The sequence below is a fragment of the Cryptomeria japonica genome, chromosome 5 (assembly GCF_030272615.1).
Source record: "Cryptomeria japonica chromosome 5, Sugi_1.0, whole genome shotgun sequence".
NCBI classification, from domain to species: Eukaryota; Viridiplantae; Streptophyta; class Pinopsida; order Cupressales; family Cupressaceae; genus Cryptomeria; species Cryptomeria japonica.
The window spans coordinates 140944442-140966593 of record NC_081409.1 but is presented as its reverse complement, the minus strand read 5'-3'; the positions used below and the strand labels follow the sequence as shown (position 1 = coordinate 140966593).

Here is a 22152-nt window from a genome sequence, read left to right as displayed (position 1 = left end):
AGTAACAAAAGACCATTAAAATTAATTAAATAATTTCCTTGAGACTCCTAAGGTTGAGGCACCTTAATCCCAACAATATGTATCATATATTACTTGGTCCACTGGACAAACCCATGGACTATTATCTGGTAAGACAAATGTGTTGCACAGATTGGGAACATTGTCAATCATTCACCATGATGTTCCCATGTATACCAGTGCACCAACACTAATCCCCACCATCTGCATAAACATTGACCAAAGATATATGAGAGAAATATGAAGGAGAAGCCAAAATAATTACTGTGAGATTAATTAACTAAATCACAAGAATGGCATGGGATGCTAAGAGCTTCACTTGTGCCGTGAACATGGATCATGGAGGAATCTTCATATACTGACCAAGTTTGAAGTCTTGCAAAAAAGTTAGGGCTTTATTTATGGTGATATCACTTGAAAGTTTCTATATTTAATTATGTTTTTTTAATCAATGTTTCAGATCATATTCTATGATCCATCATCAGCAGAAGAGGAAAAAAATGAATCATGAAATATGATCTGAAACATTGATTAAAAAAATAAACAAAATTAAATCTAGAAACCTTCAAACAAATTAACAACATTTTTAAACCTTCAAACAAATTAACAACATTTTTTATCCCATAGATCCTACATTCCATTCTATTTTATAACCTGATTTTGATTTGACAACAGTACATCTGCCATTATATAAATCAACAGCTATTAACTAATTGAGTATTGGATAAAATTATGATTTTCACTTTTACCTGTGACATGAGAATTATCAATAGGGCTACATATAGGTCCAGATTCCTTTTGTAGAAGATCTTTATGATGTTGACAATATGGATTGCATTGGCAGAGCTGGCTCCAGCACCAGCAAAGATTGTAATAAGAACATTCTCTTTCACATTGAAAGGTCCTGGATTCAAGCAAAACTTCCATTTGGTACCAGGGACCTTCGACTTATTTTGTAGGATAAAAATGATTGAGAAAAGAAAGACCCATACATGAAAGCAATCGCAACACCCACATCCTGAAAGTGAGCACAGGAAGAGATGGATCATCAGTTGTGGGGACTGTAAAAGCTACTTGCTCAACTGGGGAGACATCTTCCTCATTAGCCATCTCCTCATTGTAACAACCATTTGGGTCTTCCGTTTCTTCATTATCTGACTCAGTTTCAGTAGTCGTCTCACCATTTTTATCTGAATTTTTTGTGTCATGTTCAAGAACGGCAATATAACAGAGTAACAATTCATCATGTTAGTACTAGAAGTTAAAAAATACATAAACATAACTTTAAATTCTCTGTCTTTGTTTTCTTTGATGCCAAATTAAATCAACTTTTTATGTGATGCTAGAGAAGATGAGCCGCAGGAGTACTCCATAACTTCTGAACCAGATTGAACCTTGTTTCTGTGATTCTCAATGAAAAAACACAAACACTTTGTGACAATCAAACCACAATTAGGTCTGTATGTGTGATTGATGGTCTGTTTTGTGGAATGTTTTTACAATTATGAAAACACTGATACTCGGCAGTAAAGGAACAGACCCACGGCACCTTCCCACATATTATATAACGATAAAAAATAACGCATATGCGCAGCTCGCAGAACGGTCCAAGACTCGTTCTAAGCATTTACAAATGAAAATCCACTGTGCATAACGACCATAACAAGTTATTTGCTACCAAGTTAAGACTCTTCTATTATTTTACTGTCCTAAGAACGTGGAAACTAAAATAATATTAATTTATCATACACCTTACATTTTGGTCTTCATAGTTCTTGTACTCTCGAGAAACAAGGTGTGTAATGTCACGCTTGTGTGTGTAATGTAATAATTTGAGAAACATGGTGTAGGGAGGAAAGAGAGACAGGTCGACATCAATACAAATTATTGCAAGTTTGGACCTTTCTTTCTTTGCATGTCTTGTGGGTTGTATTTCTTAGTATCTATGTTTCATGATTCTCGGACATTTCTTTTATCTATATATTTAGATTTAGTGATGTAGAGATTACTTTATTTGTTTTCTTTATGCGTAAGGTATGATGTACTCTTGCTCTTTGATTCTTAAAAAGTGGCATCATGAGGCATTCTTGATCACTGATAACTTCAAAATTATATAACTTAGATTTTATTTTGCATTATTTTCTCCCACCTACCTCTCTACATGATCCATGATGGTATTAGTGACCATATTTAACACCATCACTAGTTCAATGAGATTTTCTTGTTCAAAAATATTTCATCTCAATGGCATGGATTCAAATGTACTTTAAGTGATGGAGGATGCAGATTACTATGTTGTCATTAATGCAACAATTGAATTTTAGTTTTTAATGATTCTTGTGCCTATTCTTGATAGCTCATTCAATAGTTTTCATGGTATCTAAGTTTTCCTTATATAGATACCAATATATAATAGTCCAAACATGTTAATTTAAATGCTCCTCCAAGAGAGGGTTAATATTACATCATAATCAATATTTTTTAAAATATTGTCACCAACTTGTGGAACTATTAGAAATTATTCTAATATTTTGAATTCTTAAGCATTCGTAGTTACTAGTGATTATCTTATCTTCTTCTACATTTGATCACCCTACCTCTCACACAAAGGAGAAAGGACCAATCCACACTTGTCATAGGATCACTGGTAGTTATTTCTTTCAAGAACTCAATTATTATTTGGCATGAACCTTGTGGGTATTATCATATTCCCCAACAACTTTGATAATAAAGGGCACCCATGAACCTATGTATTGCAAATTGATTGATTGATGCATGGCAACAAACAACCTTACCCTCAAACTTCACTTATAAATTATCACCCAAACATTGTTAACAAAAGAGACTCTCTGCTACTAACAAAATCATAAAGCAACATAAATAAAATACATCTATAAATTTTTTAAGTAAAACATCTAGATAATCACATTACAAGAATGGCCTTCATGGCCTCACATATCTCAGTCTCTCCTCTTTTCTTATTTTCTCTTCCTTTATACTTTCTTCTTCACCTCTGCCCTATTTACTTTGTATGTTGCTCATCCTTTACTAGCAGCTCCCAATTCTCCTTATGTAGTCCCACTACACTTTTGTATATTGACTCCCTCTCCCTATTACATGCTCACAACCCACACCCCTTACCCATTTGGTTTATCCCTTAATTCCTTCAAGGTCCTCCTTTCTTAGTACACAACCTTTGCATTTTAGAAATTGCCTCATCTTCACCGCTTGGCATAGAAAAACTCCTCCAAATTCCAATTTCAAAAGCAAATTGAAAACTGCCTTCAGGAGGTGTTACTTCTTTCCAAATTTAGTTGGCAGCCACACTCCAAATTTGACACCTCACTCTCTAAAGTCTCCTTCTCACGTTATCTTGTGTTGTTCTATTTATTTCAATTTTTATTATATTTCACAAGTTGTTACATACGAGCCATAATGGCAACCCCACTCTTCCATGCCTTCCTCTTTTATCTCTTTGCAACCTTGTTGATTTCTTATGTTTTCTTTTATGAGACTTAAACATCATAATTGATGGTCCAGAAAATGATTTCCAATTTTTTTAATTTTTTCTTAAATGCGTGCAGCAAATTGATATCTTTTTTTAAACCCAAAATAGATCATCACCTTAATTCTCATTCTTTTGTTGCATAATTACAACTTCACCTCCCTAAGCCTCTTTCTATTCCTATTTTCCAAATTCTCTTCAATCATTGATGATCTAGCACTAGATCTAGGATTAAACCCCAACCCTAAAAACTATAGCATCCAAAGTTTGTTTCATTTCATAGAGCCACCTTCACTTGATTAATGATTTACCAACATTCCTTATCACCTCCTTAGGTTCCTCGATATCTAGGAGAATCACCAAGAATATAGAGTTAACATCTATTTTAACTCTATATCAATGAGTTGAAGATATAAAAGTGTCACCTAAAACCATTCTTACCACATATAACACTACCATCAAATTTATTTTAAAGGCCTCCTTTAACCTATGATCTATATCACCTCTTCCATGAATGCAATCTACTTTTTCTTGTCCTTAAGGTAAACTAGGGAATCCATCTTCTCTTTAATGATGAAAATTTTAAAAAATTAAGGAATTTTAATAATCCTTTTTAGCTGTCAACAAGTTAAATTCACGGAGAAATAAAAAAAAAATTTCATCAACACTTTCTATTGGGAGTAATTAAAATCATTTTGAACCTATATATAATAATATTATGGTCCATGTCAAGCAAATACTCAAGTCAAAAGCTATGGCTCTTAAAAGTTGTGTTACCAAATTGTAGATTTCAAATTTCAAATAAAATATCTTCTTGGGTGGGAAAATGAATGGTTGGACTTATGGGTACTCAAAAAGGGCAATTAAACTTTTCAAAACATTCAAAATAAGGTGGGGAAAATGGTGTAAGAGTTATTAGTGCCAAATACAAAGGTGAATGAAGACTACGAAGGATGGTTCTAATAGTGTAGATGGTATCTCTTACTTGCAAATTTTTTTGTTAAAGTTGATTTTTTTGTGATGAAATAATCCCATTGGGTTGATGCAATAGAATCTCTTAATAGTTTGTTTCATTTCATTGAAGGAATATAAATTGTTTGTTTTCCTTCTTGACATTTTCTATGTGAATCTCTATTGTTGTGTCATGTGTGAATGTTGGGTGGAGTAGCCCTATATCAAATAGACATATGAAAAACCCAATTAATTTTACCCTTAGTTAAATTGTACTAAGGAACTTCAAGGATATTGAGATATCAAATGTTAGACCTCTCTGCCCTTATGATTTGTAATTCAACATAGACAAACTATCCCCCTTATAGGTTTATTTTATTATCTCATAGGCTAGGTTGATTACTTATCACCGAGATATGACCATGCATGATTAATTCCCACATCAATTAATAAAACCAAACAATAGGCAACGAAAGCTGAACAAGTTAACCCACAACAAATCTATGATATTAAACTTCAAGGACACCAAGATCTCAAATTTTAGATAAATCCACCCTTATGATTTGTAATTCAATAGACATACCACCCCCCTTGCAAGTTCATCTCATTAACAGTCCATAGGATACAATGATTACTTATCACCAAGAAAAGACCATATCCTAAGTAATAAAACTCACTAGAAGTGAGTTATATGATATTAGATGCATCCTTCCATTGAATATTTAATCATCAAGATCAATAATTACATACAATAAATTTAAATTTAGGAAAATGCAATTGTAGCAAGTCTCTACTTGTTTGTTGGAGTAATTAATAGATTTGTCTAATTATTTATTAATTAGGTTCTTTAATTACTTTTTCACTTAAGCTAAACTTAGGTGCTTTTTCCTTTTATTAAATTAGGCTAATAATAGCTTGAGTTGTCTCATACATTATGATTGTGACACTTGGTGTATGCTGATTTAATCTAGCCTTTAGGGTTTTACATCTAGGGTTTCATTCATCCTTTTATAAGTATTCATTCATTCATTGTAATTGTATCTCCAGTCATTAATATGTACAATAAAACATAATTATCGGGTTGTTATTGAGAATATAATGCTTGCTTGATCTCTTTTGTGTGACAGGTATTTTTCTTGCAGATGATTCTTGGCTCATGTGGTTGTATCATCACCTTCTATATGGTATCAGAGCATATTATCTTTTCCTGATCTCTTTCGTGTGCCTAATGTTTTGCTTGCAAATGATTCTTGGCTACTATTGTTGTCATCAACTTCTAAACTTGTAACCCCAATGAAATTTCTTCAAATGTAGTTCAAACAACTATGGTCAACTAGTGTTATCTTAATAATATTGTCCACAATTAATCATACCCTAAATTCTTTACCATTGATGTAGAAAGACTAGAACAACATACTTAACCCAAACTAATAAAATATGTTACCCTACATGGATATAGAGTATAAATATATAAATTTACAAGGTGTGTTAATATGAATCCATACTACCATCTAGTATAGGGTAGTACCATCAAGCCCAACACAACATCTTACTAACATAGTTATGCCTCTATGAAACTCAATATTTACATGGTTATGCTACCATGAAACTCAATATTTACATGGTTATGGCACATCTAGCCATATAAAAGAAATATTGATGTGTTATCCTCTACACCCAAAAAAATAATCATTGACATTATTAGGCATAATTGTTATCATTATAAAGGAATTGAAATATCATAACAAAACTTAATTCATGTCCAAGGAGATCTTACTAACACACGGCAATACTATAGGTCACATGTAGTAGTAAAAATCAAACCATTTGGCACTTTTATGTTCCTCTTTCTTAACCAATTATCTCAACTACATAGATATATTTCCTTACTAACATGAATGTGAGATCCTTCCTTATTACTTGAGAATAAAATTTAATACACATGCACACAACCAATATATCATATATGGATCACAACGACTATTGTTTGAAGTGGTTGAGTGCAGTTCTTTCATGATGAGGGCATACCCACTAGCAACAATATTTGTTTGGTATGGCCAACAACACCTCCACTCAAAACATTTCTATGTCGATTTTCAATAAATATTTACAAGCTAAGACAACCTCAAACTAAATATGGTAAAATAGTCATGTACATTAACAACACTTTTATTACTTTATTTTTCTCCTAATTGGCCAACACATGAAGAGAGAATAATACTAACGATAAAATCAAAAATGGCCACTTGGCTTGGGTAAAGATTTGGATGAGAATCGTGCCTACATAAAACTTTAGATGTTATACATTTTCCTTGAATCAATATAATCTTTTAAGAAAATGTAACTTGCAAATATAAATTTGAACCCTTCTAAATCTCATCTACATCCTAGTCTATGAGTCTCCACCCATCTAGTCAACATTGTAGCCTCCTTAGATATTACAACTTCATTTGATGTGGGAAACCCTAGATAAACAGGCCATGGTATTTAAGATAACACTTTCCACTGTAATGGGGATTAGATTAAAGTATATGTTGGCCAAGAGATGAATAAAATTATCCTCTCAACTATAAAAAGTGACACGTTGCTAGTATACAAACCTTCCTTGCCTTTTGATCTAGTCTCCTTCCTCCTTGGTCATGCTAATATCTTGTATTTGATGCTCTCACATCTCATTCCCTTCCACTGGTACACAAAAGGTGTCGTGGAATACAAGTTTCCTAAACGTAACATTCTTCCAAGGAGGGATTGAACCCCCCTCTGCATCTTCTTTCCTCCCTCTCCTCTCTATGCACCTAACCCATCCCTTTAACAAAATCCCTCCATCTATTATGCTTTGATAGATATCCACGCTCTATTTTAACATCAACTTATGAAATGATGGATGTACATAACATGTGCAAGGGCACCCATACTTATTTAATTTATTTTGTTTATTTTTTCCTCATAATTGTCCATTGTGGTTGTACCTATTGTGGGGAATGTGGCAATTTTTAAGGTATACATTAACAACTAGCATTTATAATAAAAGAACAAATTAAATGAAAACTATATGTTATCTAAATTCTAATTTTATTTTTTTTTAAAAAAATCATCTAATCAAAATGAAACAATAATGTTTCATTGTTCTTTCATTCATTTTCATAATGATTATTAAGAAAAACTCAAAGCAAATCCCAAACTTGTTTAAATTGGCCACTAGCAAACGGTTTAATGAATATAATGGATATATAAACCTTTGTATGACAATATATAATCCCAACCAATCCTTGTTGAACTAATTTTTTGATATAATAATGTTCAATTTTAAACACACTTATTATTGCTATGAAATACTAGATTCATACTCATTTATATAGTAACTTGTTTCTCAAAATACAATTCGATGGAACCATTATGTATTTGCTACATATTCTTTAACAATCCTCTCAATTATACTACTAGACATCTATACATCTAGACAAGCTATGAAAGTGGCTCTCTCCCTCCTAAGGGACTCTATGATGGATGTAATAAATGCATGAGTACATAAAATAGACAATACCTATCTCTTAAAACGATGACTAAAGATGAGACAAATTACAATTAGACTTGAAATATTACAGAATTAAAATGAAAACATAACTAAAAATATCAATAGAAACTGTCCAATTTAATAAAAAATAATAATCTTAAAATCAACACACTACAAAATTAAAAAACTCAAATATTACTTTGGGAAAGCAAAATAACAATTGTAAGAATAAATCAAACAACTTCCAACTTAAAATATATTATATTGTCATTTCATATGGACCCCTGAAGCCACTCATTAGTGTTGACCCCAGGTAATTCTGGGGTCTAGACTGTACAAAGAAAGAAGACTCTTTATAAATTCACTCTTTCCTTGCCCCCAAAAAAACAAAAAAAAACACATTAAATTCTATTTTTGTTAAACAAAGATTGGACAACCATCAACTGATATGTTCTTAGCAGTTGGACAGGAAGCTAATGGACAACCATTTAAACTTGTTCCCCACCACTTCAAAGATACACTCTCGAGGCCCAAACAAACATAGAGAAGCACAGCCATGCATGCCAAACCTGCATCCAGTCCTGCTGAAAGCAAATAGTTGTGTCTCTGCCACCATTGTTTGTGATATCTGTATATCACAAAGCTAAAAATAAATCCTATAATCAACCAGCTAGTGAAATTCACTGCAGTGGCAGGAGGCATGTGTGATACCGTTCCAATAAGCAGGCATATTGATATACTTTATCCAAGTTTTCTCAGGCCACAACTTTTGCAAAAGCCATGCCAGGATTGGGGTTATGGCTCCTATTAGGAAACACCAGTTAACAGCACCATATGGGCCAAGGCTTCCGAAAATTCGCCTTGGACCGATTAATCCCCAAACCACAGATGCATCATATACCAGTTGGTCCACTGGACAAACCCATGGACTGTTATCTGGTAAGGCAGCTGTGTTGCACAGATTGGGAACGTTGTCAATCATCCACCATGCTGTTCCCATGTGTACCAGAGCAGCAACACTTGTCCCTACCATCTGCATAAATAAATATATATGAGTGCAATGTGAAGGAGAATCCTCAATAATTAAAGTGAGAATAATTAACTAAATCACAGAATTTGAACAGGATGTTAAGAGCTTTACTTGTGCCATGAACATGGAGCGTGGAGGGATCTTCATATACTGACCAAGTTTGAAGTCTTGGAGAAAAGTTAGGCCTTGATCGATGGTGATAAAACTCAACATCTTGAAGCAGATATTGGCCACTGGTCTGCCTGGGGAGATGTAGCCAAAAATGTATTCGGAAACGACATTCAAGCCCAGGCTCTGCATTGAGCCAAGGAAAATGTAAGAGAAAGTACATGTATGCAAGAATTTGTAGCATGATCTGTCCTCTTTTTCAAAATGCAAGTCTTTAATACCTTATCAGTAGTAGCCTTTATAATGCCAATTGGTAGAGTGAAGAATATGGCAAGGCCACATGAAAGGAGCACTCCCCACCACCGCAATTGAAGCTGATCCTTAAACCATTCACAGACTGTAATGGTGACTGTTAAAGTCAAGGCAAGAATTATGAAAAACCACCACTCTGGTACTGCTTTGTATTTTCTCATGAGCCTAGAGTGCACGTCCATTTTCCTGTCTTTGAAGGTATGCATCCTGAGATTCCATATGTCTCTGCTATTACAAATTATGAAACGTTAAGACAATGATTTCCAATCTAAACCAATGATGTCTGAATTATATTAGAGTGGAGGAAGAGAGAAATTATTACTTTCCATGGAAGATGACTGCATGCATGGCCGTGGCAGCCAATGCTGCGAAGGCTACGCCATAATAAAAGACAAAAAATGTGCTAAAATGTAACTGGCCATACTTCTCATAGGCCTTTTCGTCCAAATGAAAGTTGGAATCCACTATAGCAGAAATATTGTAAATCTGTCCTGTAGATGTGAAGAGATCCTTAGAAAATATGGGGAAGACTCTAGCATCATAAACACCAAACCAATATGACAGTGGCGTAATGACATACATTATGAGCACAAAGCCAACGGCCACATTGGCTACAGCAAACCAGGGTGTTGCCAGTGGACTTCCCAGATATGAACAGATAGTTGACCAATCCAATCCAAGAGTACCCAGACCTAGCCCATGAAGGCCTGAACCAACCTGCTGTGCAATAACGGATCGAGGGAACATCCAGCACAGCCATGAAAAAGATGTCAGCACGGGGAAAAGATACCCAGGAAGCAGGTAATAAGCAAAGCTGCATGTTAAAGCTATTAGAAAGAACTGGATACGCGTTACGCCTCCTTTTTGTTGCTTTTCCTCCTCATGAAGTGTTCTGCAACAGAATCCGTGATTTAAAAAAAAAAACCCAATAATTGGCATAAAAAGTTTTCTCAACAGTTTTGAATGGCATAATAGTAAGAGGCACAAGAGATAAAAACAAGGGAGGAATTAGAAGCCCTTTCTGATAAGCTGTCAGTAAACAAAAGGATTGCACTGCCCAATTTGGAAAGCAAGGGCTATAATCTATCTACTACAACAGAAGGGTGATGTTAAAGAAATCATTTGGCAGAGAAAGAGGAAACAAGAACCAGCAACAGAAACCTAATTACAGAACATGATCACAAATGCAGCCGAGCTTAAGCCTTTAGCTCCTAAGATGGTAAAAAAGATCATGCCTGAATAGAGAGACTTGGACCAGATTTGCAGGCCACCACATTGTAGATGGCTCTACCAAATACCTTCGAAATATGCCAGCCCATCCAAAGCCCAATGTCTGCTAAACAAGATAACCATTTATGGGATAACTTATACATCTTATGTCACAAAAATTGGAGTAGTTTTTGCATTGCTCAGTAAATCTTAGTTATAACATTTGTGACCCCAAAGATCCTCCATTCCATTCTATTAACTCATCGAGCCAATAAGCATGGGATAAAATTGTAACCTGGTTTTGATTTCACAACAGCACATGTGCCAATACAGAAATCGACAGTTACTAATTCATTGAGCTAATGAGCATGGGATAAAATTGTAAACTATACTTTTACCTGTGACGCGAGAACTAACAATAGGGCTACATATAGATCCAGGTTTCTTTTGTAGAAGATCTTTATGATGTTGACAATCTTGATTGCACTAACAGGGTTGGCTCCAGCACCAGCAAAGATGGTAATTAGGACATGCTCTTTCACATTAAAAGGTCCTGGATTCAAGCAAAACTTCCATTTGGTGCCAGGGACCTTAAACTTAGTTTCAGGCAGTGTCGCAGCCATTAAACGCCCTAGTGGGAGCATAGCAATCTGTGCAGATACTGCGGTGATAGTAAGAGGTTCTATTCTGTAGGAGAAAAACTGATTGAGGAAAGAAATACCCATACATGAAAGCAATCCCAACAGCCACATCCTGAAAGTGAGCACAGGAAGAGATGGATCATCAGTTGTGGAGACTGTAAGAGCTACTTGCTCAATTGGGGATACATCTTCCTCATTAGCCATCTCCTCAGTGTAAAAACCACTTAGTTCTTCTTTTTCATCGTTATCTGATTCAGTTTCAATATTCGCCTCACTGTTGCTCTCTGAAATTTTTCTATCATGTTCAAGCACTGCAATATAACAGAGTAACAATTCATCATGTTAGAAGTATAAATGGGCACGAACACGACTGTAAATTATACAAGTCGTTGTTTTCTGTAATGCCAAACAAAATTAACTTCTTACGTGGTGCTAAAGAAGCTGAGCCGCAGGCGTCCTCCATTATTTCTGAACCAGAATGAACTTCCGTTAGTTGCGTGATTGATGATCCGTTTTCAACAAACTAACGTGCCTACCATTATTCCTTCCCTGGAATCTAAGCAGTAAAGAAATCCCATCACGAGGCATATACCCAGCTTACAGAACAGTTAAGATTCGTTCTAAGCATTTGGGAATGAATCCCCACTATCCGTAACTTATTATTTCTCGTGGGAAGACCCTGCTTGATAATGGCGCCCCATAACCAAAAAAAGCAGTCCGATCTAGAGTGATCAGGCCATTATGAACTATACCATAAAGCTCCCCTTTCATGATGCAAGAAAACTTTCACATCCAAAAATATTGGAATAAAGAAACAAAATTGATATGACGGCACATCCATGTTTTTATGTTCTTTTAACCCTCTTTTCCCTCCACTATCTAGTCTTTTAATGTTTTTTCATGATGTCTTTCTTCTTATATATTTCTATCTTATTTCCATCAATTTGTCTTTCCTTTATGATATTTATTATTAGTATTCAATTAGGTGTAATGGTTATGCTGGTTATGCTGATAGTCAGATATATAATTTGGGTAATTTGATTCAAAAGGTCAAATAATCATTGAGGATGGAAATGTAATGTAATGATGACTCAATTTGAATTAATGGAACTCAATTTGAATTAATAGTGACTCAATTTGAATTAATGTAATGTAATGATGATTCAAGATTTTTTAAGTGTATGAGAATGATTAGCTTAAGAATTTGACTATATACAATACATTGTTCATCGTTGAGATTTTTTATGTACAACTTGTAAAATTGCAAAAAAGACATACAATTTTTTTGTGAACGCTAACTCAAGGATCATGTAGATATTTGTTCATCTTTTGTCTTGTCCTCCAAAATCTTTTTCTTTTTTTTTGTTCCAAGAGATCAAACAAATGTTTCACTATAATTGAAAACAAGTCTATTGGTAGGTAGCCCTTCTGTAGAAAATTCAAGAACATGGTCATCCAGAATGACAGTGATTGATGTCCCCAAAAACTTTGCAGTATATGTGCAATAGAAGACCATCTTTGTGCAACAGTGTGACCAAAAAAGTAAGATCAATTTGATTAATTGCTTTGTATATCTTTGATATGTCCATGTATCAATTGAAATCTAAGTATGTTTTCTAGCAAGCTATGTTCATTGAACATTATTGTCTAGCCACAATGATATGACTTATTAGTAAGAGCCAAAAGTATCATCTCCTGATACATCTTGATTTTGAGCACCTATGATTGTTAGCATTCTGCATAGACCAATATTTGAGTTAGGATATTATTACTGAAAACTACCTATAAAAATAAAAATTTGGTTACCTTCTACACCAATGTAAAAACCAAAATAATTAATGCCTACAGTAGGTGTGATGTTTTTTGAGGAGTGCATCATTTACCTAAGTAGGTAAAAAGGAAAATTCTAAAAGAAAGAAATTTGATATATTTTGAGCACTAATGTTAAATTTTAATCTTTATGTTGTATGTTACTTATAAAATTGGTAAAAAAACCAAAAAGAAACTCTAAAGGGTTGTTAAGTAGTAAATTTAGTATGAAGTTAGTGTTATTGTAACATGGTGTAATCTATAAGTAATGCAAGCTAATGTTAAGTGATATAACTTATGAGTATTACATTTATATTAGTATCATTGTTGCAAAATGTTTTTCCCAGTGGATGAACACAATTACATTGGGAAATTGATTATACTAAATGTATTTGTTGTTGGTTGGTTAGATGTGTTCTTTGTAGCATATAGTCTTGATATTGCCTCATAGATTCCTATAAAGGAGAAATTTGTAAAACTAAAAATCGATAATTAATAAATAACTAGGGAAATCGTGAGGGATATAGTGGTGATATTTGCATAGCTTTAAATGTTTTATAGAGATAGTTCCTATAGCTGAGATTCCACTTTTTTCTTTATGGATTGTTTTGCATTTTATAGTATTGGTCAAAAGAGAATGTAGGTTGAATGTTAAGCTCGTTTAATGACTTGACTCTAGATATAGCTGTAAATGTTAGTCCATGTCTTTCTATTTTCCCAATATCTATTTTTGTTTTTGTAGTGTGAGACCTTAATATTTGTGTATGATAATAGTCATGCCATTGTGAGTGGTATCTACCTTCAATTGCCCAATGATACAGGTATGATTGGTATACTTTTTGGGTCATCTTGATTCCACGGTGACCCAATGTAATTGTCGATCCCTTCTAATTCACATTTTGCACACCTTTGTGGCCTGAGTGTAATACTGAAACAAATAAGAGTAATATGTTTGACTTTTGAAATGTGATGAGTCAAGCTTAATATATGCAAAGACATACTTTTATATGAAATTTTTCTGAGGGTTTTCTTAATTACCTTTCGATCTTTAAATTATTTTTTTTAAATTATCATTTTTTATATTTATTAAATACAATAAATTTAGAAAAAAAACTATATATATGGTTAAAACAATAAACTATATATTAATTTATCTTAAATGTTTCAGTTCAAATCAATTTAATTTTTATAATTCACAAATAATGATTTATAAGTGTCAATTTTTATTTTTCATTTTTAAAAAATCTAAATTTATTTATTATTTTTGCAAAAACATTTCAATTTAAATAGTATATTTTAAATTATTATATTCTAATATTTATTTATTTTTTGTATCAATTGTTTGATTAATGCAAAACACGTGTGCATGTTATTTTTGAAATATGCACTTGTGTTTTTTTTTGTTTTTAAAATGTTTGTTTGTTTGTTTTCTTTATATTAGATTTTACTTTATTTGTAAAGATGTTATTTTTAATTGTAGAAGTATTTTTAAATATTTTAAATTGTATTGAATTTTAATATAAGTATTTATGAATATTTTTATTTATATTAAGTGTGTGAATTCCTATCCCATATGAAAATGGCGGAGAAACGCTCGTGGCCTGGTTTCAGGCAGTATGAAGGGTTTCGTTACAGAGGAGGAGCAGATTATGGATGGTCGTTGATTAGAAGACTCAAAAAAATTCAACCTAGCAACATCATAAATAGCAACAATCATAAGGAATGGTCATGGAAGGCTCCGGTGAACCCTAATCATCGGAAAAACAACGGCAAACCAGATTTTAGACGATCTTGGGCGCGATAGGGAAATAGGTTTGAAGGTTATCGATCTTTACAGAATGGGCCAAGAGTGGATTTCAAAACGGTGCAGGAAAAAAATTTGTGCCCTAAACCGTCATCTAAATCTGTTAAGGCTCTGGAGGTAATCCCTCACTCTGAATATAGTTGGGTTGTTTCTCTTAAGATCGACAATATAGAATGGAGTGAGTCTGTTTTCCTTCAAGACAAGGCTCTATTTATGAAGTGGGGGAACTTGGCCTGCCTTCTCCAAAATCCTCTCTTGGTGTAATGAGTAGTGGGGTGAGAATATAGAACTCAAAACAATAGCAAATGGTTTCTATCTTGTAATTTGTCCATCAACGCATGATAGAGACTGAATTCTCGATGGTGGATCTTTCCTCATGGAAGGAAAGGGTTTTTTATTCAAACCATGGAAACCTAATTTCAACCCACAAGATGAATCCACTAGCATAGTTCCAATCTAGCTAAAACTCCTTGATCTTCCTCAAGAATATAAGGATCTGGAAACCCTGAGGAGAATAGGTAACAGACTTGGGGAATTTGTGATGGCGGAAGAAGCCATTGACAAAAATAACTTCAACATGTTTACAAGAGTATGTGTCAACTGGCAAATGATACACATACTCCTTGATATTATAGAAATTAATTCAGGATCACGAGTCTAGAAACATAAGATAATGTATGAAGAGGACATGGAATCATGTTTGAAATGTAAGGGTTCAGCTCACCCAAGTGGGATGTACAAATATGGGGACAAAGGCAAACAATCAGAATAAAACCATTTAGTAGAAGAGATTATAAGAATCTCACAAGGTAATCAATAGGAAAAGAAATGGAACAAGGTGGATTGGGAAGTGCTACAATCTTTTAAAGGGAAGGCTAGTAGGGATAGCAATGGCTTAACTGATTCTGGGAGTTGTGTTCAAAAGGTTATCATAGATGAAATTTTTAATAGTGACACCAACCCGTCAAGCTCAGAAACTGGGGAAGACAATAATATAACTATGGATCCTGACATGGTCAAGAAAATGTCAAAATATGGGTCACAACTTCAAGGTTGGGAGAAGATCTTAGATCCAAAAATTCTGGAAGATGGCAGGAATATGGAAAGAGAGTCTATGGATAATGAGCTCCCAAAAGTGAAGAATAACACAGTAAATATCAAGGTTGCATGGGTACGGGGGTTCTTGGAGACGTCGGGTACTGGTACTGGTACTTGTACGACTATTTTTTCAAAATAGGAGACGTGGGTACTTGGAGATGCCAATTTTTTTTTTTTAATATAATTTAATAATTTATAGAAAATCTGAAAATCTAATGACATTGGACTTTCAAAACAAGAAATAACATTAAGTATTAACTATTAACTATGAAGTTTAGGATCAAAATGTCATACAATCATTGTGTCATAGTTTCAAACTGATTAGTGATACTGATTACATATTGAAGATAGCTTGATAAACAGCAAGCTGATACGCAAACCAAAAACTGAAAGCAAAAATCAGAAATTTTATATTTATAATCTACTCTTCTTCGCCATGATCATCCATATCAAGGTCATCAGCTATGAGGCTCTCCAAATAGTCATCACTCTCGAATTCAGGTTCTTCTGATGGTAGAATAACAGGGGGTAAATCAGCTAGTCCATCTACTTTAGCCACTTCATCTACAATGGCTGCAACATCTCCATCAGGTGAAATTTGATCCCATTTTGCCGAAGGACCCTCATTGTATCCAGGATCTACACGAGAGAGAAGACGAAGTGAGCTATGAATGTACACCAGGTTCTCTGCTTTCTTTGATCCTAATCGGTTCCTCTTCAGTGAATGAATGAACCCATAAGTGCTCCAATTTCTCTCACAAGATGAAGAGCTAGCCACTTGTGAGAGTAATCGTATTGCAAATGATTGCAATTCAGGGGCTTCACTTCCATGATTCCACCACCACTCTATAGGGTCTTTCTTTACTTTCATATCATATATAGCTTCCACAGAAGCAAAATCACCTTGCCCACGTGAAAACTTATTCCATTGAGTCCTCATAACTGAAGCTTCCTCACCTCGGCCATAAATCTTTTTAACCGCAGCCCAAAAGCCCTTCATTACCTCTCTATCCTGATGTGGAGCTCTCTTTTTGGTCACTTCTATATCATACCATTTAGGATTAAGGGCATAGGCAGCACAATGAAGAGGTGTGTTAAGTTTGTTCCACCTTCCATGTAACTTTGCTTCTATCAAAGGATATAGAGAAATATCTTTTGCATCAGTTATCTTCTTTACTCTTTCACACATGGAATCTATTGCTTCATAAACCTCTCCCAAACATGCCTTATCTGAATCTGCAAATTTGATCACCTCACATATGGGCTTAATAAAGTCCACAACAAACTTAACATCAGCCCAAAAATGCTCATCAAGGACCATAGCTCTCACCTCAACTGCAATATCTGATGTAGATTGTTTCCAAGCTACCCATGCATCACTAACAACCATGGAACACAAAGCTCCTTTGACTTCACAAAGGCAGTCAAGAAGAATGAAGTAAGAAGCAAAACGTGTGTCAGCAGGTTTGAGAAGTTCCACCTTGGCAAATTTACGATAAATGGCTTGTGTGTGGTGATGGTTACATATGAACATTTGTATCTTTCTGCCCTTCTCTATGAGATCTGAAATCCATTAGAACTTGCCAATATCCTTGAGAGCATTATTTAATGAATGCACACAACATGGTGTCCAAAATATCTGCCTGTACCTCTTTTGCACCAACATGCCTGCTGCTTTACAAACAGGGGCAGCATCAGTAACAACTTGGACTACATGTGATGCCCCCACCTCCTCAATGCTATCACATAGCTGGCTATGAAGAAATTCTGCATTTTTTTCTTGCCCTGAACAATCTATTGCCTTCAAAAAATAAGGCCCTTTGCTACATGTTACCATGATATTAAGTAGTGGACAATTCCTAGCATCTGTCCACCCATCCATCACAATACTACATCCTTCTTGAGCCCACACTCTTTTCAATGGTGCAGTTTGTTCCTCTAATCGACTTTTTTCTTTATCAACAAGAGTAGTGCGAAGCTTCTCATACCCAGGTGGTTTATAGCCTGCTGGTGCATTATTGATAGCACGAACCATCTCTTCATAGAATGGAGAGCGAGCCACATTGAATGATATTCCATTTGCATAAAAGAATCGTCCAATGGCTGCATCAACTGCTTCTCATCCTTGCACATCAAACAATCTTCCAATGGGGTTTGCGCTGCCAATGTGTGGTCTTTTGGGAGCCGGTTCAATTGCTAAACCTCTAGAAGTCACATCCACCTCTGACTCTATATCATGACTGTAAGTTGTAGTAGCTGCCCCTGTTGTTGAAGCATGAGAGCTTCGCATAACAACTTTCCCATCAGCCCTTTCCGGTTCTCTCACAGCATCATATCTTTCACACTCATTTGGACAACCTTCAACACCATTACATGGCAAGTGGAGGAAATGAGCCTTCACCCTCGTGTAGGTACCTTTCCATCCCAAATTACAAAGTTTGCATTTGATAGTGGCTGTTCCACCTGATCCTTTCGGCCCCGGAACACGATCAACATACTTCCATAGTGGGTACAACCCTTGTCTTCCTCCACCCGACATTTTGAATGCTCAATCTGAATAGAAAATTAAAGTTTAAAATTAAAACAAAAGAATAATATGATTATAATTTTTTTTCTTACTGCTCAATGTTCATACTTAATATACTTGAAAATAAAAAATGAAAAATATTATTATTGCACTAAAAAATGAAAACAAAATTGCACTCACAGTATATACTTGAAAATAAAAAATGAAAAATAATAAAATAATAAAATATACTGCATCCAATGGCGACTCACATTCACATTCAGTAAAATTGAAAACAAAATTGCACTCACAGTATATTAAGATTGGACATTCATAGTTAATAAATTAATAATATTAACTGTGAATGTTCGATACAGATACAAATACACTCACATTCACAGCATATAAAATTATAAATTTATAATACATTAATAATTTAATAATTTAATTATTAATAATTTAATATTATAAATATAAATGTAATTGATATAATTAATAATATATTAATAATTTAATAATAAATAATAAATATTAAATATATTAATATTATATTATAAAATAAAAATATAAAGTTTAAAAATGGCAAAAACACAGACTGAAACCAGAAAAATAAAATTCGAAATTTTTTAGACAATACTGTGAAAAATATAAAATCGACGAAACCCAGCAAAATGCCAAAAATGCAGACGAAACCCACAAAAAACGGTAAAAAATTAAATGTTTTAACACCGAAATGGAAGGCAAAATGAAAAAAACCTGTTGTTTTTGTGGTAAACACTAAACCCTGCCTGCAAATCGATGAAACCCGTGGCTGCAAACCGATGAAATCCGGAAATCGGAAATATGTTCGCGCGACGCTGCAAACCGACGAAAATTTGTTCGCGTTGTCTTTGACTTTTTCGTTGTCGTATGTGTTATGATGCGCGACGTTTAGGGTTTTTTTTTAGTTTTTTTTTGCGTTTTTTAATTTTTTTTATTATTTTCGGCCTGGAGACGCCTTGCCGACTCCCGCCCACGTCTCCTATAACCGGAAACGCCTCCAATGGCGACTCCCACATGGGATACGCGAACCAGTATCCGGTTCGGGTCTCCAAGGGTTTAGGGTGTGTTTCCCTGCAACCCTGGTAAATATGGAAAGCAAGAGACCGGAGCATGTAGATTCAGAAAGGGAATATAAGGAGGCTAATATTGGTTCTGCTAAAGAAGCAATCCAGATTCTAGCATTAATGATGGTCACAAGTAAACAGACTCAAGACATAAATTAGGATCGGACATTTAGAAGCTTAGATCATAATCCACAGGATGATGTTCATGTCATGGGAGAGGAAGAACTAATTTTCAAGGATATACAGATTTCTCCTATCAGAAACATGGAAATTTCGTTCGATGGAATGCGGGACAATCACGACAACTCCACAAGTTCAAACATGGATGAAGCATCTATTTTTGCTCGAGAGGAGGAGGATGAAATGGGATTTTAAGATTTCGCAAGGGTAAGGGAGAAAAGAACTTTGGAACAGACACCCCCCCCTCCAAACCAAAGTCAAAATTGGAACGAAGGGAAAGCGGGGAGCTAAATCTAATAGGGTTAAGCTAGAAATGGTGGGCAATGTTGTTGGTCATGGTAAATTAAGATCAGGAAGAGGCTATGCCCTTTTGCGAAAGCAATGAGGACCATATCCCCTGAAAAGATTCTCTTGATCAAGAGATGTCTTGATCAAGCGAGGCCGGATTTAGTTTTGTTACAAGAAACTAAAATAAAAGGGGAGGATTTTCATTCTTTTGCAAGAAACTTCTCAAGATGGAAATGTCATTTAGTTGAAGCCTGGGGAGCCTCAGGGGTTCTAGTTATCTTGCGGAGGTACTTGGTGGTAGTGGTTGAAGTGGTCAAACAAGATAGATGGTGGAAGCTATTGAAAATCTTCTCGAAACAACTTCATACAAGCATCTTTGTCTTCAATGTTTATGGTTCCAATAATTCTAATCTCAAGAAACAGTTATGGAATGACCTTTCTATTTTACTGAAACAGGATGAGGAAAAATTGTATATCATTGGTTGAGATTTCAATGCTTTTCTTTTCTCATCAGATAAAATGGGGTGTGTAGGGTGGTATGGTCGAAGTCACAAAGACTTCAGTGCCTTTGTATTGGACAACGGTCTGATTAAGCTCCCCTTTAGATCAGGAGAATTCACCTAGACCAATAGAAGGAGTGGCTTTTTAAATATTGTTAAACGGCTTGACCATTTTTTCATTGCCGATGACTAGTCTAAAAGATAATGGACTTGTATAGCAGAGATTCTACCTATAATAGGGTTGGATCATTACTCGATTTGTCACATAATACAAGATGAATCTGCTCTGGATAGATGTTCATTTAATTTTGAGGCAATGTGGTTGAGAGATAACAACTTCATATCCTTTGTAGAAATTTGGTGGTGTCAATCTCCAGAGGTAATGGGTAATAAAGCATTCATATTCTTTAAAAAGTTTCAATTTTTAAAGGAACTAATTAAAAGATGGAATAGAGAGTCCTTTAGGAACATTTTTTGTGAAAAGTTAAGATTAGAAGGTGAGTTAAAAGAGTTGCATGAGAAGATCATTTTATAGGACATGGATGAAGCAACCTATGGAAAGGAGGACTTAAAAAAGTTATATGTTGAAACTCTTGCAAGGGAAGAGTTGTTTTGGCGGCAGAAATCTAAGGAGGCATGGCTCAAAGATGGTGATAGAAATACAAAATTCTTCCACACCTCAGTCAAAGTCAGGAGGACCCATAATAAGATTTTCTCTATTAAGAACGAGAATAGTGATTTGCTCTTAGAGATTGATCGAATTAATTCAGAGGCAGTGAGGTTTTTCTCACATATCTATAATGGTGAGGGGGGACAAGTTGATGCTCCACATCCTATTCTGGATGTTATTCCTCCTTGTGTAAAGGAAGATCACAATAAAATGATAATGCATCTTGTTTCATTAGAGGAGGTGAGGCACGCGGTGTTTAGTCTAGGTGTGGATAAATCTCCAGGACTGGATCGTTTTCCATCTCTTTTCAATCAAAAGTTATCGAATCTTTTGGCTATGGATATATTGGATGTTTTGGAGGAATCAAGAAGAGGGGAGATTATTCTTAAATATTTTAATAATACTTTCATTGCCTTGATCCCCAAGAAGATGGCAATCAATTCCTTTGACGACTTCAAACCAATATCCTTATGTAATACAAATTACAAGATAATATCAAAGGTCATATCAAATAGGCTCAAACTGGTTCTTGATTCAATGATCTCCAATTAACAGAGCGGATTCGCCACTGGGAGATCCATTTATGAAGGCATAATCCTTGCTCATGAGGCTGTCCACTCCATTAGGATGGAAAAAATAGAAAAAATGATGGTAAAAGTTGATATCAAGAAAGCGTATGACGAGGTAAAAAGGGACTTTCTTCTACAGGTGTTGTCAAGATTTGGTTTTTCAAATGATTGGATATCCTGGGTGAAAAGTTGCATTAGTATTCCACGCTTTTCTGTCCTTGTAAATGGAAGTCCGCGGGGATTCTTTGAATCAAGGAAGGGGATTTGACAGGGGGATGGGTAAGGTTGATAAAGAGGCCTATGTTTTGGAAATTGCAGGGGCTTGGGAGGAGCT

At 34.8% G+C, this 22152-nt stretch overlaps 1 protein-coding gene and 1 pseudogene across 1 annotated transcript; both read right to left on the bottom strand.

Annotated features, from left to right (window-relative positions):
* Window positions 1-8360: 8360 nt before the first annotated feature.
* On the bottom strand, window positions 8361-11751 carry LOC131028483 (oligopeptide transporter 7-like; annotated as a pseudogene).
* A 4669-nt stretch (window positions 11752-16420) lies between these two features.
* LOC131078326 (uncharacterized) lies at window positions 16421-18034 on the bottom strand. The gene is made up of 2 exons (XM_059220422.1): window positions 17668-18034; window positions 16421-17562 (listed from the first exon to the last, which is right to left on the bottom strand). Exons 1-2 carry the CDS (start codon window positions 18032-18034, stop codon window positions 16421-16423), a joined length of 1509 nt encoding a protein of 502 aa, XP_059076405.1.
* Between the last annotated feature and the right edge of the window lie 4118 nt (window positions 18035-22152).